The sequence below is a fragment of the Carcharodon carcharias genome, chromosome 2 (assembly GCF_017639515.1).
Source record: "Carcharodon carcharias isolate sCarCar2 chromosome 2, sCarCar2.pri, whole genome shotgun sequence".
Classification (NCBI taxonomy): Eukaryota; Metazoa; Chordata; class Chondrichthyes; order Lamniformes; family Lamnidae; genus Carcharodon; species Carcharodon carcharias.
This window is the reverse complement of record NC_054468.1, coordinates 194,089,023-194,116,248: the sequence shown is the minus strand read 5'-3', so window position 1 is coordinate 194,116,248 and position 27,226 is coordinate 194,089,023. Positions and strand designations below refer to the sequence as shown.

General features: G+C 42.2%; 1 protein-coding gene across 4 annotated transcripts in view; it reads left to right on the top strand.

Annotated features, from left to right (window-relative positions):
• Positions 1 to 27,226, top strand: part of hhat (hedgehog acyltransferase) — a 347,651-nt gene that overhangs the window by 56,754 nt on the left and 263,671 nt on the right. For all 4 annotated transcript variants that reach the window (XM_041182203.1, XM_041182189.1, XM_041182212.1 and 1 more), the window contains exons 7-8: positions 5,146 to 5,296; positions 15,967 to 16,002. In XM_041182203.1, coding sequence (XP_041038137.1) covers positions 5,146 to 5,296; positions 15,967 to 16,002 — 187 coding nt within the window. The remainder of the gene's footprint in view (positions 1 to 5,145; positions 5,297 to 15,966; positions 16,003 to 27,226) is intronic.

Below are 27,226 nucleotides of genomic sequence, written 5' to 3'. Positions count from 1 at the left end.
GAAGAAAAGAGTTGACGTTTCGAGTCCTCATGACCCTTCGACAGAACTTGAGTTCGAGTCCAGGAAAGAGCTGAAATATAAGCTGGTTTAAGGTGTGTGTGTGGGGGGCGGAGAGATAGAGAGACAGAGAGGTGGGGGGGGGGGGGTGTGGTTGTAGGGACAAACAAGCAGTGATAGAAGCAGATCATCAAAAGGAGGTGGCATGGCGTTGTTAGTTAAGGATGAAATCAGTACGATAGTGAGAGAAGACATTGGCTCAGAAAATCTAGATATAAAATCAGCCTGGGTAGAGCTAAGAAGTAACAAGGGGTGGAAAGCATTAGTGGGAGTTGTCTTTAGGGCTCCAAACAGTGGTGCTAAGGTAGAGGATGGCATTAAACAGAAAATTAGAAATGTATGTAACAAGGGTGCTACAGTGATCATGGATGACTTTACATATAGATTTGGTAAACCAAATTAGCAATAATACTGTGGCGGATGAATTCCTGGAGTTTGTACGAGATGGTTTTTTAGACCAGTAAGTCAAGGGGCCGACTAGAAAATAGGCTATCCTATATTTGGTATTGCGTAATGAGAAGGGTTTAATTAATAATTTTGTTGTGTGGGGTCCTTTAAGGAACAGTGACCACAACACAATAGAATTCTTCATCACTAGTAGGGAAATGCTTGAGTCTCTTGTAAAGGATGTGATACCAGGATACTTAGAAAATATCAATGGGATTAGACAAAATCAACATGGGTTAATGGAAGGGAAATCATGTTTGACAAATCTACTGGAGTTTTTTGAGGACGTAACTAGCAGAATAGATAAGGGAGAACCAGTGGATGTGGTGTATTTGGATTTTCAAAAAGCTTCTGAGAAGTCCCAAAAAAGAGGTTAGTGCATAAAATTAAAGCACATGGAATTGGGGGTAATATGTTGGCATGGATTGAGAATTGGTTAGCAGCCAGGAAACAGAGTAGAAATAAACAGGTCTTTTTTAGAGTGGCAGGCGGTGACTAGTTGGGTACCACAAGGATCAGTGCTTGGGCCCCAGCTTTGTACACTAGTCACTGAAAGCAAGCATGCAGGTGCAGCAAGCAGTTAAGAAGGCAAATGGTAGGTTGACCTTAATTGCAAGAAGACTTGAGTACAGGAGCAAGGATGTCTTACTTGAGCTATGCAGGGCCTTGGTGAAACCACGCCTGGAGTATTGTATGTAGTTTTGGTCTTCTTACCTGAGAACATGTCGGAGATTAATCACACCAAGGCATCATTAATAAGTAGAAACCCCATTTATTACTTGTGCACAAGGGAGACAGCACACAAAAGAGCTACTGTACAGTCTCATAGCAGAATACACGCAGACCTGTTAAAAGCATTTTTACAGCCAGTCAGTAAATTTTGCACAAACCTATCCGTTTATTTGCATAAGTTAACTGACCAATCCATATTTCAATAAATTTTCATTCCCAGCACAACAGATTTTGTGCTTACGCAAATGCTTATCACAATCCTGATTACATTGGCCTGAGAAAGAACAAAATGGAATGTCGCAGGGCTCATCCTACAACTGTGGTCAGACAAAATGGCATTGTTCTCAAGGCTTCAGTATTTTTCTCTTAGGCTTAGGCATATAATTCAACTTCCCCATTAACCCTTTTAGCACTAAATGGGTTCCCTGTAGTTGCCTAGGCCACCACAAACGGATATACGTGCCATTGAGGTAGTGCAACGAAGATTCACCAGACTGATTCCTGGGATGGCAGGATTGTTGTATGAGGAGAGATTGGGCCGAATAGGCCTGTATTCACTGGAATTTCGAAGAATGAGAGGAGATTACATTGAAACATAAAATTCTGACAGGGATGGACAGACTGGATGCAGCGATGAGAATTCCTCTGTCTGGGGAGTCTAGAACAAGGGGGCACAGTCTCAGGACACGGGGTAGACCATTTAGGACTGAGGTGAGGAGAAACTTCTTTACTCAGAGGGTGGTGAATCTATGGAATTCTCTACCACAGAAGGCTTTGGAGATCAAGTCACTGAATATATTTAAGAAGGAAATAGATAGATTTCTGCACTCTAAAGTTGTCAAGGGGTATGGGGAGAGCATGGGAGTATGGCATTGAGATACAGGATCAGCGATGATCATATTGAGTGGCAGAGCAGGCTTGAGGAGCTGAAGACCTATTCCTGCTCATATTTTCCATGTTTCTAAGCCGTCATTGAGGTTGGCAGGTACTACACTTCGTGCAAATCTGGGACGATTCTGCCCTTAATTTTTTCCCTCTTTCGGGATCTGCCCAAAATCCATTCCCTGCAACTTACTTTCTTGCCTGTGAGCCTTCTTTTGGTGCTGCCCACCAACCAGTTGCTGGTCAAAGGTGGGTTGAGCTTCCTGATGAATGATATTGAATGCCGGTAGCAAAAGCTGCATGAAGGCTGGACAAGGGAGGCAGACAAAGGCTGGCAGAGTGGGAGGCAGGGTGGAAAGGTGGAGCAAGGGCTGGACAGGGGATGCAGGCTTACTGGGATAGAGGGGATAGAGTGTCTGGGGAGGGGGGTGGGGAATGTCTTTGAGGGCAGGGTCAATGGTGTCGACAGTGGGGTTCTGTAGGGTGAACTCAGGGTACTGGTAATAGAAGGGAGCAGTCACAATCAAAGTAGGGTGTGGGATGCAGTAAGGCGGCAGGTCCAGGGTGGGAGTCTGATACGGGGGGACTAGATAGGTGACTTGGATAACAGGAGGGGGCAGGGGCAGGGGCAGGGGCAGGATGGTCATGGAGTCGGCTTTGAGGGAAGGGAAGGCCTGTGGAGATGGATTGTGATAGGGTCCAGGGTAATGGTGGGGGGTGGTAGTTCAAGGGTAATAGAGGGGAGTGGAATGGTGATATTGGGTGGGTCAAGGGTGATGGAGGAAGTTGGTGGGTTGTTGGGGAGGGTCAAAAGTGTTGGAGCAAGTTTGGAAAGTGACCTGCACCATTTTTCAAATCTGACCTTGACTACACAGTTAGTCAGTCAGTGAGATATCTTGAAGTAGGAGAATGATCTTTTCAGGTGGGTGGAGTTTGAGGTCAGCACAAGTGGCTGACTAAGGGATGCCCTAGTAATTATGTCAACCATGCCCTGTTGTGTTCTCTCCATGGTAAAGCCTGCACAACAGCAGGTTTGTTCCCGATCAACCTTGAGATCCCAGCAAGGTTTGGAGCTGCCATTCATTCTGTGCCATTTGCCATCGGTTCAGAGGCAGGGGTGAAGTGATGGAGGGAGGTGGATGCTTCCAAGGGGCACGGCTGCTGGACGGCAGCCAACTTGTGACTTTATACCTCCATCCTCCCAGCTGATTGGTTATGGCTGACAAGAGATCATGCAGTTAGTTTTCTATGATGCCAAGACATTGGTGTCTCTATAGAGTTTCAAGGGTAGTGGAGATAAGCAGTTAAATGCCCGTGTGAGGCTTCTTGCACATGGCTGTCATCAGCCTGATCAAAGAGGAATGTCTCATATACACTCATGTATGAATGGGAGGAACACCCATCTCTGGTCCTCCAGGATGTCATTCATCTGGAAGGGTTGGCGTGGGGATGCCATGTCTAGATGGAGGCCAGATGAAGTGCTTAGCATTGCCTGCTAGTTTTGAGATGAAAGAAAACATGTAAAGTACATGCTTTCTAAATGTATTACTTCAAATTGTTCACATATTCACCGAGGCGTCGATGATGCAGGCTGCTGGCAACCCTGCCTTGGTAATGGCTCTCATCCAGGTGAGGGGAAGGAGGGCCCATCACTGGTTGGCACAGGGCGAGGATGAGCAAGGGCCTGAGCAGCAAGAGGCAGTGGGGCCTCTATAAGGTCAAGATGCTGGTGAACATGGAACACTGCAATCGCGAGCATTGACTAGACCATGTGTCGCCAGCGGTGCTCTTAGCTAGAGATGAGCAAAAGGTAATGCCAGAGGCACCCTCATATGTCCCGGGATGTGGTTGTTCACATTTTCCAGCTTCTCCAGTATGAGCTATGGCTGCGAGGACTCTGGAGGAGCAATGTAGAGCTCCTGGCCTGCATTTAGCGGATGGCTGTCTGGATGCTGTTTAAATATGGTGTCAGGACCTCGGACCCCATGAGGTAACGGCGGGGTGGATAACTTCCTGTCTTCCCTGCCACAAGATTTGCTGAGCGCCTTGCTGATGCATAATTAATGAGCTGACCAGCGGAAGATCGCTTGTGTTCAGCTGTCCCGCTGCCCAGTGGGAAACAAATCGATTCTCCTGCCTGCCACCGGACTTTGACTCCAGAATGGAAAAACTGTCCTCTGAGGTTCGATGCTAAGAGAATGGTTTCCCTCATGGGGGAATCTAGAACAAGGGGGCACAGTTTTTTAAAAAAAAACTAGTGTCTCCCATTTAAGATGGAGATGAGGAGGAATTTCTTCTCTCAGAGAGTGAGAAATCTTTGAAATTCTCTTTCTCAGAGAACAGTGGCAGCTAGGTCATTGAATGTATTCAAGGCTGTGTTAGACAGATTTTTGATCTACAAGGAAATCTAGGGTTATTGGGGCAGGGTGGGAGGGGTGCGGGGCGGTGGTGGGAGGAAGGCGGGAAACTGAAGTAAAAGCCACAGCCAGATCAGCCACCATCTTACTGAATGGTGGAGCAGGCTCAAGGGGCCAAATGGTCTTCTATCGCTCCTATTTCTTACGTTCTTATGCATGAATTATTCCTCTGCTCACTAGGTAAAAATTGGGGCTATTGCCAGTCGCTTTTTTAAATAGAAATTGAGAAGAGTGCATGTTTTGAATAGACTTAGAATAAGAACTCGGGCATGTAATTAGGTGTTTAAACCAAGTGACATCAAAAGTTTCATATTTTTCGCATTACGTGAAGGCAAGTTGTGCTGAGAATAACTGTTACTCAGTATGTTAAACCATTTTGTTCTAAAAAATGAGGCGTAATTATTCATATGTGACCATGTCTCAGTAGGTGCTTTCTTAGTTCATTGTTAAAAGATTGGACTGCTTCATGAAAAAGATATGATTACCCTATTCATATCACAAGGGAGTACTATTGTTACACCCCTGGGTTAACCCATTATATAGTGAGATATTGGGAAGTGAACAGTTCTAATACAGATAATCATTTAATATATATGTCTTTTTCTCCTAGGTGGCCTTGGCTTTGCTCATGCACTGTTTTTCTACTTGAAATACCTGCTGCTTTACAGCATTCCATCAATTATCATGTGTCTGGATGGTATTGAACCACCAAAATTGCCAAGATGTACCAGCAGTTTGTACAGTTTTACAGCAACATGGAGGTAAGTTGCAGTTTGTTTTTTGAAAGTAAAGGTTAAGAACAGAATGGGATCTTGCAGTGCAGTGCTTCTGTCTCATTCAATTTATCGTGATTTTTATTATTTTCTTTCTATATTTTGACTCGAGACATTTTACAAGGTTAGTTCATAAGGTTTAAATGCAATTTCATTCATTTGTTCAAATTTGGGTTATTAAAACAATGCTTTCTAAGGTCACTTTGTTTTCCAAATATCAGCACTGTTGTGTTAATTTAAAAGTTTGTTTAAGGAAAGAAAATGGTCCAAATGAGAAAAAAAAACTGATGACTAATATTTGGGTGGTGTAGGGGGTCACGGGGGTGGAGGTAGAGAAAGGGTTTTAAAAAAAATACTGTGCACTGGATTTTGTTATGTAGGTGTAGTTATAGTTATTAGGATATTGGCTGTAAATGAGGTGCATTCACAAACATGGTAATCATATTAAAACAAGTTGTTTTGAAAAATCTTGTGAACGCCAAATACTGAAATAAAAATAGAAAATGCTCTTACACAGTTGGCCTTTCAGCACTTGTACATACGAACAGATGGATTAGGAGCCAGGAGTAAGCCATTCAGTAAGATCATGGCTGATCTTAGTGTACTCAACTCCACATTCCTGCCTACCCCCAGTAACCTTCCACCCCCTTACTTATCAAGAATCTATCTACCTCTGCCTTAAAAATATTCATAGATCCTGCTTCCACTGCCTTTTGAGGAAGAGAGTTCCAAAGATTCAGTACCTTCTGAGAAAAAAACCTTTCTCCTTACCTGACTTAAATGGGTGACCCCTTATTTTTAAATTGTGACCCCTGGTTTTAGATTCTCCTACAAAAGGAAACACCCTATCCACATTTGTAGTGAGAAAAGATAAATTAACTTTTCAGGTGTCATGTCTTGCTTCTGAAGTGGAAACTGTTGGGTAAATGAGAATAAAAAAGAAAAGTGCAGATGGGTGGGGAGGGCTTAGAGTTTCTTCTTTGTTGTGCAGGTTTTTATGCTGCAATTCGCCTAAAATTTGCATATCCCACACAAACGATCACAAAATTCTAAGTGCAAATTTACATTCAGCGCAAATTGAGTTTCCATAACATTTTGTGCTAGAAGCCCACCAGGCTGTAGGATGAATTAATCTCACTGGGAGTTTCTGCTAATTGCACTTGTTCGCAGAACTTGGAGGAAGCTCTAAAAAATTAAGTTGGTTCTTTTGGGTGCAAGGGCACATAGGCACATTGTAAAGGCTTTTGATTGTGATTTTAAATTCACTAGAACTGGCTGCTGTCCCCTAATGTAGCCACAAATGGATTATGGTTATTTTTTTAAAAGTTATTTTCAGTCAGTTAAAATCCAGTTACTCAAAGGATGGACACTGTGATGAAAAATACTTATTTTTTGTGATAAGCCCATTTTTTAGTTGTTAAACTGTAGCAAGTTTGATTCTTGAAAATATCAAGGAGTATCCTTACAAGCAAAATTAAATAAAACGCCCTAAAACACTCCAAAATTTTGCTGATTTGTGGCAGATTTTGTGTTCAACGATACACAAGTGAGTTTGAGCAGTAACTCAGAAAAAGATTTTCAACTGGGCCCAAATTGTTGATTGCACCCAATCCACCCTGCACTCGGCCCGGGTCTCCAATCATCCAGAAGAAGCTACTTGTTGGAATGATTTACGACCTGTTTAACCGTGGACCAACAATTTGTTAAATTATATAACAAATATAATCTGAGTGAAGCAATGACTAGAAGTTCAGTTTGAAATCCTGCAAATGAATTTGGTGCAACACCAGGGCCAGAATTTTTGGGTCATCAGGCGGGCACAATCGACAGGCCCGGGATCTGCTGGGGAACATACCACCGACCTCGATTGGCCCCCGACCGCAATTTCATACTGGCTGGCCGATTAACGGTCATCCAGCGTGAAATGTGCACTGAGAAGGTCAGCGCTGCTGGGGTGGGGGCGGGAAGAAGGTGGATGCTGATGTCAGCGTGGGCGAATGCTGACAGAAAGCTCTCTGAAGGCAGAGAGCTGCCTCAGGGAGCTGAAGACCTGAAAAGCATTAAATAAAGTTTTTAAAATCAGGAAAAATTGTCCAAGCATCACATCAGTCACCTGAACATATACATGATAAAAATGCTGTCCATAGATTTTCATTTTTCTTTCATTTAATAATGGAAATCTCATCCCGCCTTTGGATGAGGTTTCATGAAAAATGCAAAGTCCGCCTGGCCGATTCGCCCGTCCGCCAACCAAAAGGTTGGACAGACCATGAAAAATTGGAGACAATTGCACCTTTAAATATCTGAATTGGCCTCAGTGGGCGCACTTTTGACTTTTGCGCGTGACCGCTAATTGAAATATCACACCAGCGTGGGTTGATGTTGGAACACTCACCTGATGTTATCTTGTGCGATTTTGCGTCCAATCGGATCAGGTGCGCACCACACACCGAGCTAAAAATTCTGCCCCAGGAAATTAACTTTTTGGCATCTCCAAATTTATTGCAGCCTTAGTTTTCCTGACAAACTAAGAAATATGAAAGGAGAAATTTGAAGATGACAGCCTTGTTTCAGAATTTGAAACTTGCATTCAAAAATTATTAAAGATTTTTGAAAAGGGGGCCAATATGCAGACACAATCTGATCATTGTCAGTTGGGGCAAATATTGGTCAAACTTTGCAGTTGGGGAAGAAAAAAAGCCTGACAATTACAAGTAAATTGTTGATTTAAAACCCAGTAGCAAGTGAAAAACCCAGCTTTATAAACTACCTAAAACATCAAGAGAAACTTGAAGGTCAGAATTGAAAAAGAACTATTGCTTGCAGAAAGCAAACTTGTCCATGTCTTCGATGTGCTGACTGGGAGAGCATCCAATCTTCTGAACGTTGTAACTAACATGAAATCAACCATTGTCAAGGAAAGCACTATATTGTAGAAATAATGCATGTTCGTTAGTTAATTAATTCCAAACAGTAAAGATGTTTGCTATAGTATCTTAAACAATTATATTCTGTACATCTACACGCACATGTGCGTATGTATTATGTGTGTCTGCGTATGCCTGTTTGTTTATGCATACATATATATTGAAGGGGACTTATAGCAGGGTGGCCACTAGGAAGGTTTGTCCCTGGAAAGGAATGATTGAGGAATGTGATGAGAAGGCAGCTAGATGGTTTTATTGGGCCTCTGCATTCTTACTGCAAAATGTTTTTTGTTAAGGCTTATATTTCACGCTCTTCTGCTTAAGCTTCTTTTAAAAGTCAGATGATACACCTGCTCAGTTCTTCTCTGCCTACACAGAGGACTCATCCATATTTGAGATCACTTTAGAGGATTCATAAAACCACTGCTATTCTATCTAAGGGGAAATTTCACATTGGGCTGAATTTTATTCTTCGCACTGAATGATGGGCTGGAAAGCTGGGGCGACCCGCTTTGCCAATTTGTTGGACCCCCAGAAGTATTTTTCGGGATCAGGCATTTAATCGGTTGTTGTTGGGGCTGCCATTGGGGCTGCTGCCACTTTAAAGCATGGCCGTCCACACTCCAATAGCTGTCATCCAGTTACAGGGCTCGTGGCCACTGCTGGAACTGCATCAGGTAAGCGGGTTCTGGGGTCAGGCCCCGGTGAAGAGGAATGTGGTGTTTGGTGAGGGCAGGTGGCTCTATTGCTGCAGGGGTGAACAATGCTGCCAGGAAGCCCTCTCTATGAGCCAAGAAGTGCCTGTATAGGAAGGCCCTACCACTAGTCCCTCCCCCGCCCACAGCCTGTTGTTATGCTGCTAGGGTTTACCAGGCTGTCTCCACACACAGTTATGCACCCACCTGCCACAAGTACAATGCCACTGGCTTTGGAAAGAGGCCCCTACATGGACACATAAATGGCCTCTGGATGGGAGGGCCATCTTCCGCCTTCCCCACCACTAGTTAAATGGAATGGTGGAAGGAAGATGACAGGCTCTTCAACCCACACTTTCCCTTGCCATTTTCTGACCACCCTACCTCCCAGCTCGTTGTCATCTTGTCTGTGTAACATCAAACAGCAAATATAGCCATAAGAAATCAAACACTCCCTTTTCAGAATTACACAGTAACTTTTTGAAACTGAAAGGAAATTATCCTGCTTTGATCCACCTGAAATGGATTACAATTGCCAGAAAAGTCAGAAATTTGCCTTCTAATTTCTTTAGCCTGCTCCAGCTCTCATCCTTGCACTTGGCAGTAGCAGGTGTTGAGAGGACCTTGCGAGCCTGGGGTACTGAAATTGTAATGAACACTATTTAAACTTTAACATTGTAGTTTGTAAACTGGCTGTGAAATTTTTCAAGCAGATTGCCTATCATCAACCTGCATCCTGCCACCTGTTTGTTGTCTGCCACTTGACTCCATGCACCTGAGGAACGATGACCAAGTTGACAGGCTTATAGGATGGGTGTTCATACCAATGATAGTGCTTCTGTTGTGGCTGTCCTCGCTTAGATTAGTTAACCTTGACCAGACCATTGATCAAAACTGGCGGCTTCTTGATCCATGTAGTTCATTACCACACTCTTCAAAATGGAAATAAAATAAAATAGAAATGTGTTTACACTTGTTTTAATGTAATCATATTAGTATTTTATTCCAGATTGGTCAAATGGAATTTTTTGCGTTGCACAATTATAAATATCAAATACATCACAGTAGATCAGTTGCTTACAGAGATCATTAAAATCTCTGTAATGTGTTGTCTGTCGCTTATATAAGAGGTGCATGATCAGTGAGTGGAGACTTTGGCCTGAGTGAGACAGAGACCCAGTGAGTATATTTGGGAATTTGATTCAAAGTGGGAATCCAGTGCATAGGGGAAAAGAGATGCTTTAGGTAAGGTTTACTGCAAGAAGTAAAGTATGCTGAGTGGGAGTTTGGTGAAGGGTGGGAGGAGGTGCTTTTTTCCTTCTACTCTTTTTCAGCCTCCAGTATTTGATTTCCACTTTGGTGCAGCAGAAGGAGCAGGTAAACCAGTAACTGGTATTAATCATTTTACCGGTATTGTGAAGTTTACTGGCAGTGTCAAAACCTATTGGGAGGTGTAGGCTTTATTAATTATAATTAAATAATTAGCAATTATTAATTAATTAACATATATTAGAGATGGTAGGGCAGGTGATGTGCTGCAATTGCATTTTGTGGGAGCTTCTGGATACCAGTGAGATCCAGGGCAAACACATCTGCAGCAAATGTTAGCGGCTGCAGGAACATTGGCTCTGAGTTATTGAGCTGGAGGCCAAGCTGCAGCACATCAGGGAGGGGGAAAGTTACCTGGATACTTTATTCCAGGAGGTGGTCACACCCCTTAGGATAAGGTCTTCTGATTTGGTCAGTGGTCAGGGACAGTTGGGTGTGACTGCAAGTGAGGCAGGTAAGGAGACCCAGAGGGCAGGAGTGCAGGAGCCTCAATCCTTGCAGTTGTCCAACAGGTTTGAGGCTTTTTCAGCTTGTTTAGATGAGAGTGGGGGCTGCAGGGTTGATGAGCTAACTGGCCATGATACCATGGTACAGGAAGCCATTCAAGGGAGGGAAATTACAAGGAATGTAGTGGTAGTAGGGGACGGTATATTCAGAGGGATTGGCACTGTTCTCTGCAGCAAAGAGCGTGTGTCCAGATGGCTGTGTTGCCTGCCCAGTGCCAGGGTTTGGGACATCTGATCGGGGTTGGAGAGGAACTTGCAGTGGGAGGGGGAGGACCCTCAGTTGTCATGGTCCATCTTGGTACCAACGACATAGGCAGGACAAAGGAGGAGATCCTGCATAGTCAGTGTGAGGAGCTTGGCACCAAATTAAGATGCAGAATCTCAAAGGTCATAATCTCTGGATTATTACCTGAGCCATGTGCAAATTGGCATAGGACAAATCAGATTAGGTAGATGAATGGGTGGCTCAAAGACTGGTGTGGGAGAAGTGGATTCCGGTTTGTGGGGCATTGGCGCCAATACTGGGGAAAGTGGCATCTGTACTGTTGGGATGATCTACACCTGAACCATGCTGGGACTGGTGTTCTTGTGAGCTGCATAATTTGGGAAGTAGAGAGGGTTTTAAATTGTGTAGTGGGGACAAGGGATCAAATTTGGGAAGATGCAGTAAATCAAAGAGTAGAGACATGGCAAAAGGAAAAGATATTATCATGGGAAATAAAAAACAGACCAAGACGGGAGGGGATAGAGAGTACAAATCTAACAGTAAATCAACAGATGAGACTAGAAGTTATAAAAAGAATAAAAGGATAAAACTGAAGGCTGAGTATCTGAATACACGAAGCATTCAAAACAAAACAGATGAATTGAAAGTGCAGATAGAAATAAAGTACTATTTGATAGCCATTACAGAGACATGGCTGCGGGAGGACATGGATTGGGAACTGAATATTAAAGGGTATTGGGCATTTCGGAAGGACAGGAAGTGTGGAAAAGGTGAAGAGGTGATTATATTAGTTAATGATGGTATTAGCACAATAGAGAGGGATGACCTAAGTTTAGGAAACCAGGATGTGGAAATGGTTTGGTAGAGATGAAAAATGGTAAAAGCAAGAAGCCATTTGTAGGAGTCGTGTACAGGCCCCCTAACAGTAACCACGTGGTAGGGTGGAGCATAAAGGAAAAAATAATGGGAGCTTGTCGGAAAGGCATGGTGATGATCATGGGAGATTTTAATCTACATTTAGACTGGAAAAGTCAGATGGGCAAAGGTAGCCTAGATGAAGAGTTCATAGAATTCTTCGGATAGTTTCTTAGAATAGCATGTTCTGGAGCCAACCAGAGAGCAGGCTATACTAGATCTGGTATTGCGCAACAAGATGGGATTAATGAATGATCTCATAATGAAGGCACCCCTAGGTAGCAGCGACCATAATATGATTGAATTTTGCATTCAGTTCGAGGGAGAGAGGAGTGGGTCCGAGACCATGTTTTACAACTTAAATAAGGGCAATTATGAGGGTATGAAAGCAGACCTGGCTAAAGTGAATTGGCAAATTAGATGAAGGGATAAGTCAATAGAGATGCTGTGGCAAACAATTAAGGTAATATTTCAGAATACACAGAATAGATTAGAAATTAGAATTAATAGTCACATGGAAAAGTTTGGATTGATTCGGAAGAGTCAGCATGTATTTGTTAAAGGAAAATTGTGTCTAACTAATTTGCTGGAGTTTTTTGAAGAAGGAACAGAGATGGTTGATAAGGGCAAGGCCACTGATGTGGCATATATGAACTTCCAAAAGTTGCTCGATACAGTGCCACACAACAGACTTGTGAGGAAAGTTATCGGTCATGAAATAAAATGGACAGTAGCAATGTGGATACAAAATTGGCTGAGCGATAGGAAACAGGGAGTAGTGGTTAAAGGGTATTTTTTGGGCTGGAAGAAGGTTTGTAGTGGAGTTTGAAAACCAGTGGGCACAGTTTTAAAGTGTTTTACAAAAGAAGCAAATGCGAGGTGAGAAAAAGCTTTTTCACACAGCGAGAAGTTAGTGCACCGCCTGGCCGTGTGGTGGAGGTAGGTTCAACTGAGGCATTCAAGAGGGCATTGGATGATTATCTAAGTAGAAACAATGTGCAGGGTTAGGGGGAGAAGGCAGGAGAGTGGTACTAAGTTAAAATGCACAGACAGCTGGTGCAGACATGATGGCTGAATGGCCTCCTTCTACACCATAACAATTTTTGTGATTCTGTGCGATACATTCCAACAAGTAAGAAAAAGTCCAAGGGGTGGGCACACCATCCATGGTTAAATAGAAAGGTTAATGTTAGCATCAAACTTAAAGAAAAAGCATATGATTGTGCAAAGATAGGTGGAAGGTCAGAAGATTGAACAAAATATAAGGAACAGCAAAAGATGACTAAAAGATTAATAAGGAGGGAAAAATTAGAGTACAATAGAAAGCTAGCCAGAAATATAAAAATAGATAGTAAGAGTTTCTATAAATATTTTAAAAAGAAAGAAGTTAACAAAGTGAGCTTTGGTCCTGTAGAAAGTGAGTCTGGAGAATTGATAATGGAAAACAAAGAAATGGCAGATGAATTGAACAGGTATTTTGCATCAGTCTTCACTATAGAGAACACAAGTAACATCCCAGAAGCAGCTATAAATCAGGAAATGGAAGAGAGGGGGGAACTCAGGAAAATTACAATCACTAGAGAAGTGGTACTGAGTAAATTGTTGGAGCTACGGGCTGACAAGTGCCTGGGTCCTAATGGGTTTCATCAACCTACCTTATCAATTCTCACCAATCTACTTGTCGTAGAGGCATGTCCATTGCAGTATTGGTGGGAGTGACCACTGCACAGTCCTTGTGAAGACAAAGTCCCTTCTGCAGATTGAGGATACCCTCCATCATGTGTAGCACCCATCCCATCCCAGCCACAGCCTGATTAAGTACAGGGCAGGATGGCTCATGGATGGCCTTCACGCTTGGACTCTAATTGATGCCCTCAAGTAGACAATCAATGTCCCCTTAAGGGCCTTATCCTGCTGCCATTGGTATGTAACCAGTGATGGGCAGAGGAGTCGCCATGCGGGAAGCCTGAAAAGCAAACTCTTGTTGGGTTTATGTGCGGGCCTTTAGGAGGAAATCACTTATTCAGAGACACTCAATGCCTGATTGAGGAACCAGGCATCGAGAAGGGAAGGTCCTTGCCTCTAACACCTCTCCCCACCCTGGAATCTGCAGCCCACAGCCCTATATCCTGCCTCACTCACCTTTAGCCTTGGGTCCCTCTTTGATCCTGGGCCTCTGCTGTCTGCATTGCCAACAGCTGCCACTACTCTTGGTGGCAGTGCCTGTAGCCAGCTTTTCCCAGGACGTGGTGGGTGGGGAGTAGGAGGTGAGAGGGGGGATTGAGGGCTATCTACCCCTGGGGCGCTCAAACCTGGGGAAGGCCTGATTGTGGCCATGAAAGTACCTCTTAGACACTAACGGAGATGAGAGGGGGCTTTCACTGGCTTTTAATGTAGTGGGCGAGATGCCCATCGCCTGGATTAAACTCCGCCTGTGGTGTTGTTGGGATGTTGTCTAGGACCCACGTAAAAATCACAGATCAATCCATAAGGCAGAATTTTCGGGTTGGCAGGCTGCTGTTAGCGGCGGGCCCGGAAGCGGCCGGGGAACGGACCGCCAACCACGATCGGCCCCCAACTGCCAATTCATGCTGGCTGGCCAATCAACGGTCAGCCAGCGTGAAACGTGTGCTGAAAGGCTTAGCGCTGCTGGGGTGGGGGCAGTAGAAGGGTGAGCGCTGAGGGGGATCGTGGAAGGAAAGCATCCTGAAGGCAGAGAGCTGCCTCAGGAAGCTGATGAATTTAAAATCAATAAGCACAGAATTTAAAATCGGGATAAAAATGTCCATGCGTCAGAATGAGACACCTCAATATTCGGATGATGAAAATTTTTTCAAAATATTTTAATTTTTAAAAAATTAATCATGGAAACCTCATCCTGCCTATGGATAAAGTTTCCTCAAAAATGTAAAGGCTGCCTGGCTGATTTGCCCACCAGCCAACCGTAACGATGGACAGGCAGCAAAAAAATCACCGTCAATTGCTACTTTAATGGCCTTAGTAGGCCTCTTAATTGTCGGCAGGTGTGCTGCTGACTCTTATGCGCGCCCGCCAACCGAAATATCACGCACCATTTCACACTGAGCGGAAAATTCTGCCCATAAAGTTTCTGTTTTGATTTAATTTTATTACACCACTTGGCTTGGTATGAAACCTGACCATTTAATTGTCACAATAGGCAAGGTATAATCAATTCCGATAAATTGAACACTCTAAACTTAGCAGAAAGTCAATAATGTTTTACATATTGCTGCATCTACTTTTAGATGGTTTACCAAGAAATGTTTCCGAAACACTGTTCTTTGTGTGAATTTCAATGCGACTCAAAATTGATGAAAAACCACAGCCTGAACATTTCGCATATAGCAGAAAATTATACAAATTGAACATAATCCCAAGTACTAGTACGACACTTTTATGCTGACAGTAAGGTCTGGGATGTATTTCACTTATTACCAAGGCCACTGATTTTGTTGTTTTCAGGGAACGAAAGGACAGAATTGAGCAACTTGAGCAGAAAAATACCAATTTAAAAATCCACATAAACTTTGAAATTGTTAATTCAAGTCACTAACAAAAATGATTCTAAATTGATGGTCACAGAATGCAGGGACACGAAATGCAACAATTGAGCATATATATCCCTGTGTCATAATAACAACAGTAATGAATATTTTAGAATTTGAGAGTAATATGTGGTAATATCAAATTGGCAAATTGGTTTTCTTAATTGATGGTAGTGAAGACATTGCTTAAAAAGGACAACTTGAGCATTGATTAAATCATATTGGTCTAATAACTTAATTCCATCAATCAATCATAGTTAACTTTTAACTTGAAGAAAACATAATTGGTTTCACCAATAGTTTAATTATTTAAGTGAGTAGAAATATTGCAATAAAAATGGCAGAATAAACAATATTTCCATTTATGAAAATGTATTCCCAAATCTAAGATTAAATGTGAATAGAACAGAAAAATATCTACAGTTAGGTACTTGAAGCTCATGTCCTAGTCTAGATTTATTTTAATTAAATAAAACTCTTGTGTTCTCCTCTAGGGAGTTTGATGTTGGATTACACCGTTGGCTGTTGAGGTAAAGTACAAGATTTTTAAATTTATTTTTTTCCAAGTTGGTAAACCATGTTTCTATAACTGCTGTTTTTCTTTGTCGGATCCAGAGAATTCTAAATATCAGCATTTTATTATGATTTCATCTGACACTGTGTGATGCCTAACAACTCCTAATATATTACAGTAATTAACTCGAAGTGTACTTTTCAGTCAGTTGCTTGCTAAGCAGCACTTTGGAGCCCTTAGGGATGCAATTCTTTATCAAATAAAATTATTAATTTAATAAAATGCATTTTTGAAGACCGTGTAAATATATTTTTAGTATTTCTATGATTAAGTTTTGATAGGAGCATTTATTTTTTAAATTGTAAACTTGCTTACCAAGAAGTTTTCCCTAATGTATGCTTCTAGGGCAGGTCAGTGAACATAGTTCACACTGCACTTCACTAGGATTAAATTGACTTGAGTCCATTGGTTTACATTGACCTGTTATGTCAGCAGATTCCTGCAGGGCTGCATGCTGATACTTTGGCCTGTATTTCAGTACTGATGTTGTCTTTTCCTGTTGAGATATTTGTCAGCTGATTTCCTGTAATCCTGAAAGATGGGTTTTATTTAAATTTGTCCTTGTAAAAGGAACACAAGGTTTGCAGCAATTGCATTTCTAACCTTTATTTGAGAATTCCTCTCGGAAAAGCAGATTATTCAACTTATCTGTATTATATGTGAGTTCCTACACTCTTGAAAATTACATTATATGTGCTGGACTTTTATTATTTCTGGTGCCAAGCTGAATGCTGACAGATAATTTACTTATATTTTTGAGTATTTATCTTCTCATGTTAAGATTCTTTCTGCCTTTTATTCCCTACTTCTCTCATGGATTGCATACGCTCTGTGCCCAAGAAGGCAAGTAGGAGAGCTGCTCTTAAGTCACTATCAATAATACTCTTGAAGGACCAACAGGAGGAATTCAAGAGTGCCTCCTTGAGACTCTTTATCCAATTTGCTCTCCTTTCTGCAGAGAGCCACTTGGCTCCTATTCAGCATCTACCAACCCGCAGCATTGCTGATGCTTTTAACACGTGAAGTGGGGGAACCAAGCCTTTCTTGCATTTTTCAGTAGTACCATACATTGATATTGCAATCAATTTTGCTAAAATAGTAACACCAATGACTTGCATTTTTATTTGACCTTTAGCTAAAAACCTGTGACTATGCACATTATCTTGGACAAATTGGAGTTGATGGACAGTGATAGTGGGAATCCAACAAGGCAGACATTGAAGAATGCAAGCCCATAGGTGAGAATAGTATTAGGTTATTACTTGTCTTGGCTGATGTGAGGATGTGGTAGGTGTACAACTTGAAGTAAGTGATCCTGTTTCATCTCACCAAGGTCTGATTCAACTTTGAGTGAGTCACTAGAAAAGGTGATGGAGCCAGGTGGAAAGGTGTGAAGCTCAAAATGGGGAGACAAACTAAGAGCTACTGTATTTGATGTTCAGGTGAAGGAAATTTTATGGCCAATTTTTAACCCCTACTCCCTTAGTACCACCCCACTTCACCATCCCCCCACACCCCCCAGCCAGGCTTTGGTACTCTTCATGCACTCCACCATTTTAACCAACTTGTTGGAGGCTATGTGTCAGAGACCTGCCCCAGGCAAGTGGACAGCTAATTAACATTTCTGACCCGCTTTATTTTAACTCACATGGTCTACAGGCTAAGGCAAAGTCCAATTACCCTGGACATAACTCAGGAGAAGAGCAGAAAGAGGCCTCTGCAGCTGGATCTGCTGAAGCAAGGAGGGACGTGCCTTACCACTGCTCCTCAAAGCTACCACAGCACTAATTTTCTTTTCACAGCACTTTCAGTCTGTAATGGGGGAGCCTTCAGCCGCATCTCGCAGTATGCAGTTGACGTCTGCATTTAAGCATTTGACTAATGTTCTAGATTCTAATGTCACTTTCCTCACTGAGCTCAGCAGTCTGTCTATAAGAGAGTTTGCAGCAGCTGCTTGTTTATTTTGCGTTCGGGCTTTGATTGACTGTACATGTGTCCATTAAGGCATCAGAGCATGAAGCAGCAACATTCGTCAACAGAAAATGTTACCACATCAATGTCGCATCAATTACAGAAACACCATCATCCAGGTCGACACAAAGCACCCATGAAGCAACCATTATGCTTTTATTCTCAGAAACTCGGCCATCCCCCGTTTCTCAATCTTAGGAGGAGGACATGATTAAATTGCTGAAGTTGAGGTTCATATGCCTGAACAACTCTGGGTGTGAGATGGGTGGTGGAGGGCTCCCTGCAATATTCTCCAGATATAGACTATAATTTTACCACACCTTTGGCGATGGTCTTCGAGGCAGGAATGCTGGCAAAATTGTGCAGTAAGGTTTTCAGGAGATTGCCATTCCGTTGTGCCAGGATGGGAATAATGGGAGATGAGCTGCCTGGAGGGAGCCCAATTGAGCCACTTAAGTGGTCAATTAAATGCCACTTCCTGTCTGCCTCCGCAAGCATTTTGCATGTGTCGGGGGTGGGGGGGCCGTTGGGGGTGTGGTGGGGAGTGTCGCTGCCATTTGGGGAGACAATCCAGTGAAACCTGTCAGCTTTCCAGCAGCCTCCAGGGCTTGGCCCTTTTTGGGCATTCCATGGCCTATGAATAAAGCCCCCTGGCATCAATGGCTGCCCCTGTGGCAGTGGTGCCACCGCTCCACTAAGACACCCAGTAGCAGGCATCCCCTGACCTTATTTACTTTTCTTTGAGGGAGCCCTGGACAAGAACAAACACAAACGCAAGAGCTCAAGAATTAGGAGCAAGAGTTTAAGTCAGCTTTGAACATATTCAATGACCCAATCACCACTGCTTTCTGGGAAAAGGAGTTCCACAGACTAATGACCCTCTAAGAGGAAAAAATTCTCCCTATCCCATTCTTAAATGGGAGACCCCTAACTTTTAAACTGTGTCCCCTGGTTCTAGACTCCCCACCAGAGGAAACATCCTCTCAGCATCCACCCTGTCAAGTCCCCTCAGGAACTTATATGTTTCAATAAGATGACCTCTTGTTCTTCTAAACTCCAATGGGTATAGCTGAAACCTACTCAACCTTTCCTCATAAGATAACTCTTTCGTCCTAGGAATCAGTCGAGTGAACCTTCTCTGAACTGCATCTAAGGCAATTACATTCTTTCTTAAGTAAGGAGACCAAAACTGTACATAGTACTCCAGATGTGGTCTCATTACATCCTGCACAACTGTAGCGTAACTTTCTTTCTTTTATACTTGATTCCCCTCACTATAAACACCAACATTCTGTTTGCATTCCTAATCACTTGCTGTACCTGCATACTAATATTTTGTGATTCATGTACCAGGACACCCAGATCCCTCTGTATTGTAGAGTTCTGCAGTCTCTCTCCATTTAGATAATAGTCGAGTGTCCTTTATCCCGGTAAATCCAAAAACTGCACTCTTTTGAACTTCATCAACCTTTAGCGCGGGAAGTCCAGTTGTTTGTCTGCACTGTTTACCTTGTGATTTTTATAATGAATATGTCAAAAAGAAACTTATTACAGGTACCCGATGTTTATTGTTCAGCGATGCATCTTACTTTTCTTGCCATTTTATTTACTTTAGACTATAGCTAGCCTAGGTTTAGGCTATTGTAATGTAAGTTTATATGCGATATCCGAAAAACAAAATTATCTGAAACCCGAAATGCAGTCGACCCAGAGGGTTTAGGATAAAGGATACTCAACCTGTAAAAGTTTCTTTTCTATTCTTCTTGCCAAAGTGAACAAGTTCACATTTTCCCACACTTTACTCCATCTGCCAAATTTTTGCCCACTCACTTAACCTCTCTAATCCCTCTGTAGGTCTTTGTCTTCTTGACAACTTAATTTCCTACCTATCTTTGTATCATCAGCAAATTTAGGTACCATACCTTCAGCCCCTTCATCCAAGTCATTGATATAGATTGTAAATTGTTGAGGTCCCAGCACTGAGCCCTGTGGCACTCCACTAGTAACAGCTTACCAACCCAAAAATGACCTATTTATCCCTATTCTCTGCTCCCTGTTAGCTACCCAATCCTCTCTTGGTGCTAATACATTACCCCAAAACCATGAGCTCTTATTTTGTGAAGTAATTTTTGATGTGGCACCTTGTCAAGTGCCTTTTGGAAATCCAAGTACACCACTTCTACAGGTTCCCCTTGATCCATGTTGTTTGTTTCTTCCTCAAAGAATTCTAATAAATTCTACTAAAAGGCAGTTCCAGAACAGCCCAGCACTGTCAATACTCTGAGCTGCCGGCCCTCTGATTAACCGGGTGATCATCCTTAATAGGGACTTAATTGGCTACCACCGGGAATATGCTTCTCTGGGACCCCCGCCCACCTAAGCATGGTTGCCTCTGCTTTTGGCCCCATTGGGGGATCTCAGCAGTCTGTAGTGTGGCATAAGTTGTTCTGGTCTGCTGCAGTAATCCATTACAGACAAACCTGTATGTGGAGGAAGAAAAAACAACAGTCATCATCAGTCATCCTTATCTGGAGGAAGGAGATGAAGCAGCAGAGAAAGGAGAGCCACATTGGAAGTTGGCAGCAGGGAAATATTAGAAATCTGTTCACAGCTCAATGATTCCACTGATATACTCCACCATGCCCTGAAGACTTCACAAGGAGCCTCTCTGCGTAACAGTCCTTGACACATCCTTCACTAGTCACTTCATTTTGCATTAATGAACATTAAAGACATTCAGACAACTTCTATATCAATGACATTCTAAACTACTAAACCAAAGTCCCAAAAGCTCTCAATTTAATTGTATGAATGCAATTGTCTACTGTTCATTTTTCACCCAGGTGAACAACCTGTAGTGCTTTTCTCTAAAGAAGGTTTACTAACTCCTACAATTTGCTCTGTGACTGGCCTGAACTGATGGAAGCCTGCTGTTTCACGTGGATCCTCAAGATGCTTGTGCCTGTAAAGACCTGGGCCTGAATTTTTTGGATGGCGGTGTCTTGCTGCCTGCCACCTGAAGAGTCAGTGGGGAACACCAACCCACCGACTCTGAGTGCTCCGCAGCCATTTCATGCTCAAATGAACATTAAGTGGCTGCAGGCAGGACTTCTCTCCCTCACAGGAGAAAGTTCCACCTTAGAGAGCTGCTGGCCAATCTGATAAGCTGGCAGCTCTTCAGTTCCTGCAGCAACAGTGGACAGAAGAAGAAATGCAAGAGGACCTCGGATCCTAAGTCAAGGCACTGGAGGCCAGGTAAATTCAATGGGCCCCAGGGTGGGAAGGGTAGGGATGGCCTTGGCAGGCATGAAGGGGGCGATGGGGGTCTTGGGGGAGAGGCTGTGGATGGATGGAGGCCTGAGAGCCATCAGATCTTATGGGGATGGATTGGGGAGCAGTGGACTTCAGAAGGGGACTTGTGATGTAGCCCCCCCAACCTTCCTGCCCGAGATGTAACTGTTCTTTTTCAGGCTTCTCCCCTAGAAGTTCAGTCCTCCTGCCAGTCTAAAAATTGATGCTGGGTGGAAAACATCCCTTAAGTGGCTAATCATTTGCTACTAAAAGGGCCTCAATTGGAGCAAGGGCAGACTTCCCATGTGAGGCCTTGCCTGCCCTGGCATAAAATTGCTCTGTGGTTGGGATGAGTGAGAACCTGGATGAATCCCATCCCTTCAATTTGACTCTACCCCCTCCCCGCACTGCCTATAAACCCACCGGTTGGGGAGTGTAAAATTCTGGCCTTGATTGCAGGCTGCTGCATCTTGGCTACTGCCGGAGCAGACTTGTCTAGTTGACTTGCTGCTACCATGGTGGGAACTGGGGGCATGGAGGAGGGGCAGCAATATGTAGAAGTGCTGATTTCTTGTGAGAGGCCAGCACTGCAGTCTGGAAAGAGCAGATTGTAGAAAATCATGGATTCAAGCCCTGCTCTAGAGACATGAGCACATAATCTAGGTTGTTACTTAGTGCATTACTGAGGATGTGCTGTATTGTCGGAAATCCCGTCGTTTGAATGAGATGTTAAACTGATCTTGTTCACCTTCTCAAGTGGAATCCAGGACAATACTTCAAAGAAGAGCAGGGGACTTTTTGTAGTGGCCTGGCCAAAATTTATCTCTCAATCACCATCACTAAAGCATGTTATCTAGCTATTCATCTCCTTGCTATTTGTGTGATCTTGCTGTGTGCAAATTGGCTGCCATGTTTCCTACATTGGAAAAGCTACTACATTTAAAAGGTACTTTTTGCTGCCTGTAAAGCAGTTTGGAATGCCTTGAGGTCATAAAAGGTGCAATATAAATACGAGTTCCTTCTTTGTGTGCGAGGAAAGAAAAGGAAGTGTTCAGTGAGCAAAGGAAGTATTATTAGTGTGCCCTTATAAGCTGAAGGATGTGATGGATTTTGTAAAGTAACCAACTAGCATTATCCAGGTTACCAGTGCAATTACCTTTAAGTTGTTTAGATTTATGAAAATACACAAAATTTCAGTTACATAGTTGGGGGACAGAGCTATGAAAATTAGCTTTTGACTGTTACTGATGCTGGACAATGGTAGAAGAGTGCAAAAGTTGCAAGAAAAATATGGAGTGACATTAGTGATGGCATAAGGCCCTTACTACATAATTTGTTTTTTTTTGTGCTGTTCAAGGATCCCATTATAATGATGCACACCTCTGTGAAGATCTGGGCAAATAACCCAAAGTTTCTTCTATTCAATTTACACCTGTTTCTATTCTGATCTTCCTGAAGATAAAGTCAGCATCCAGCTTTCCTGCGTTGTTTGTCGACAGTGGAACATACAAACGGGCATTAAACAAGCAAAATGTGCCACCACTAGGAGTAGTACTGAGTGAGCTGTTGCCTCCTTCAATTGAGTTTCACTCTCAGCCTTCTGCCTCTGCTGTTCCTCTTCCATTATAAAGCAGAACATAGCTATGCACAAAAGGAAGGCAATTCCTTGTCTGGAGACAGACAGCACTATGGTTATGTGTAGTGTAAAACTGGAATAAATTTGATATGAGGAAAGTTTCTTACAAAAGAAGTAGTATGCCATTCGTTACTGTAGTTATGCTGAGAAGTTCCAGGAAATTCCAGGCCATGTTTTATTTAGGCAGTAGAAAGTATTATTCAATGGTCATTGGATTCATTGTTTAAAATAAAAATGTTTGTCCTAAGCTTCTTAATATTTAAATGGTTGGTGTATCTAGCATTAATTTGCAATATATCAGTTGCTTCTCTGTGGTGAAAGACTTAAATAATTAAATTGCAATCAAAAAGAAATTATCCAACTTGATTTAGGAGGTAAAATTACCTCTTAGATTACTTTGTACAGCAGTTTCCTTAAATGTTCTGCTTGTAAAACATTCTAAATATTACTGCTGTAAATAACAAGTAAGTCAGTTTTATAACACAATATTAATGTCCAAAGTAAATAAAACAAAGTTACTTTCCACTGTTAAGAACAATTTTATGTTTAATTTCCTTGCTCATTTCTGCCAAAATATGAAACCCAAAATCCTCTGTTGCTTAACTCTATACCCATGCAAGTTTCCTTCATTTACAGCTGTAACATGCTGAGTTATGCCCACATATTTCATGTACAGCATTGACCAAAGTCATTTGATATCCACATAACAAAGAGTTCTGGAGCTTTATAGTGATTCTATTTGATAGAAAAATCATGTCGCCATGGATGTACCATAATGACTCTATGACTGACTCTGTGGAAATATTATTTGTGCAATATAAGTGGTCAGGGTTGAATAATGCATACTGTAATGTTAGATATCTTGAATTGTTTCTTTGATTTAAAAAAAATAAATTATATGCAGTTTCACATTCTTGGAAGCGCTGTTTGTGACACAATACCTTCCGGTAACAAATTTGCCAGCCAGCTTAACATGACCAACTGATTCAATTATGATCATTAATACCACTCCTAGATTAATTGATTTATAAAATTCAATTATTATTCATTATATGATGCTTTAATGCACCATGGAAAAGACCTTAGCACAGAGAATTATTTTTGGGATATTATTACTAAGGCAAATCCAGCTGCCATTCTTTATCAGCAACATGCTACAATTACTTTTTTTGTTTTGGTGGAATGGTTTAAGGAGTAAAGTTGACCAGCATGTTAGAAGAGTTTTCTACCCCTTTTCAAATAATGCAATTACATTTTTAATGTACAGAAAAATAGGACCTCAGTGTCTCATCCAAAGGACCTCAGACAGTATAGTGTAGCACTCCCTCAGTACTATGTTAGTCAACAGCAACTTGAATTTATATGACTCCTCTAACATTGTTAAAAGTTGCAAGTCACTTCATAGGAGTATAATGAAACAAAAATTGACACCAAGCTATATAATGAGGTACTGGGGCAGATGAGCAAAAGCTTAGTCAAAGAGTTCGATTTTAAGGGGTATAATAAAGGAAGAAAACGATGTAGGGGTGCCTAGGGATAAATTCCAGAACTTAAGGCCTCGACAGCCAAAGGCATGGCTGCCGATGATGGAGCGATTATAATCAGGGACGCAGAAGAGGGCAGAATTGGGGGAAGCACAGATATCTTTGAGGGTTGTAGACCTGGAGAAGGCTACAGAGATGGGAGGAGTTGGGGAAGGGAGGTCGGGGCGGCGGTGGCAGCAGTGGTGGTGGGTGTGGGGAGGGTGATACGAGTTCATGTACTAATTTGAAAACGAAGATGTGAATTTTAAAATTGAGGCTCTGCTTTACCCATTCCCAGTGGTAGGGCAGTGAGCACGGGGGTGATGTGCAATCAGAACTTGGTGTGGTGTTGTAGAGGTGGCAGTTGGTAGTCTGAGCAATGGCATGGATATGTGGTCAGAAGCTCCTCATGAAATCAAATATGGCACCAAGGTATGATCACTCCAATCAGATTAGATTATGCATTCAATTCTGACGTTGAACCAGAAACCAAACCTTCTGATGTTCAGCTTGTTCTGAAATTAGTTACTTAAGCTGAGAATCATACTGAGGCCAAGGTAACAGTTAATTTAATAACATGAAACATGATAGGGTCCCCCTTGTCCTCACTTATCACCCCACCAGCCTCCGCATTCAAAGGATCATCCTCCGCCATTTCCGCCAACTCCAGCATGATGCCGCCACCAAACACATCTTCCCTTCACCCCCTTATCGGCATTCCGTAGGGATTGCTCCCTCCGGGACACCCTGGTCCACTCCTCCATCACCCCCTACTCCTCAACCCCCTCCTATGGCACCACCCCATGCCCACGCAAAAGATGCAATACCTGCCCCTTCACTTCCTCTCTCCTCACCGTCCAAGGACCCAAACACTCCTTTCAAGTGAAGCAGCATTTCACTTGCATTTCCCCCAACTTAGTCTACTGCATTTGTTGCTCCCAATGTGGTCTCCTCTACATTGGAGAGACCAAACGTAAACTGGGCGACCGCTTTGCAGAACACCTGCGGTCTGTCCGCAAGAATGACCCAAACCTCCCTGTCGCTTGCCATTTTAACACTCCACCCTGCTCTCTTGCCCACATGTCTGTCCTTGGCTTGCTGCATTGTTCCAGTGAAGCCCAATGCAAACTGGAGGAACAACACCTCATCTTCCGACTAGGCACTTTACAGCCATCCGGACTGAATACTGAATTCAACAACTTTAGGTCGTGAGCTCCCTCCCCCATCCCCACCCCCTTTCTGTTTCCCCCTTCCTATTCTCTTTTTTTTCCAATAAATTATATAGATTTTCCTTTTCCCACCTATTTCCATTATAAAAAGAGAAAAAGAAAAAAAAAAATTATTTATTTATTTTTTTACATCTTTTATGCTCTCCCCACCCCCACTAGAGCTATACCTTGAGTGCCCTACCATCCATTCTTAATTAGCACATTCATTTAGATAATATCACCAACTTTAACTTTAACACCTATGTGTTCTTTTGTACTATTGTTGTTGACATCTTTTGATGATCTGCTTCTATCACTGCTTGTTTGTCCCTACAATCACACCCCCACTCCACCTCTCTCTCTATCTCTCCGCCCCCCCACACACACACCTTAAACCAGCTTATATTTCAACTCTTTCTTGGACTCGAACTCAAGTTCTGTCGAAGGGTCATGAGGACTCGAAACGTCAACTCTTTTCTTCTCCGCCGATGCTGCCAGACCTGCTGAGTTTTTCCAGGTAATTCTGTTTTTGTTTTTGTTTTGGATTTCCAGCATCCGCAGTTTTTTTGTTTTTAATTTAATAACTACCTCTAACTGGGCAAAACAACGATTAAAAATCACTAAAATGTAAAAACTTTATCTGACAGTTTGAGAGCAATAATAATGTCTACTGAAGATCATCCTATATATTTGCAGGAATTTTCTACCTGATTGAATTTTTGGTTGATTTTATTTGCAAATGTTTATGTAATTTAAATAAGTAAATATATTACCTTCACTATTAATTAAACTACCTACTGTTACTTCAAGAAATGTAACTGGCACTTTAAGCGTAAGTGTATGGATATGGCAAATTAAGGCACAGCATTCCAGAATAGAGAATCATCTTCGATTCAGCTAAAAATACAAAAATGTTGGCCTTGGCAGAATGTCAATATATCTTGCTGATTTAAGCATAAAGGTTTCCCTGGTTCACCTATTTTGATGATCAGTACAGTGTATCAGTCCATTCATCCTATTTCTTAAGAACACACACTCTTATCTTGAAAAGTATTGTGACAGGGTAGACTCAAACAAATCTGCATGGGAGCCCTAATGTGAAGATATTAAAATTAATATAATAGAGGAAAAAATTTAAAATCTGCATTTTATTTAAAACAACAGTTCATGTCTCTGTACACTTTCTACCAGTGCAATTTGAAATAAAATCCTAACAATGGGAAGTCAACTTTATGTTCCTCTCATCATGCAATCTGATCACCAGGCTCCCATAAAGTTTTTTTTAACTAATATTTTTTCTTCTTGCCCGGATTTCCAACTTTCAAATAAGAAGTTAAATGAAATTTTAAAAATAACGCATTTCACAATTACATGTTAAGTGACTTCATTAATAATTTGTTGTATCTGTTAATACCATCATTAATATTTTAATTAAAGGCTTTAGTCTCTCTTAAAAAGCCTGGACTTGGATTTGATAATTTTACCCAGAAGTGTGATTCTGTGAATTGTGCATTTCTTAGGATACATTAGTACTATTCAGTCCATTGTACT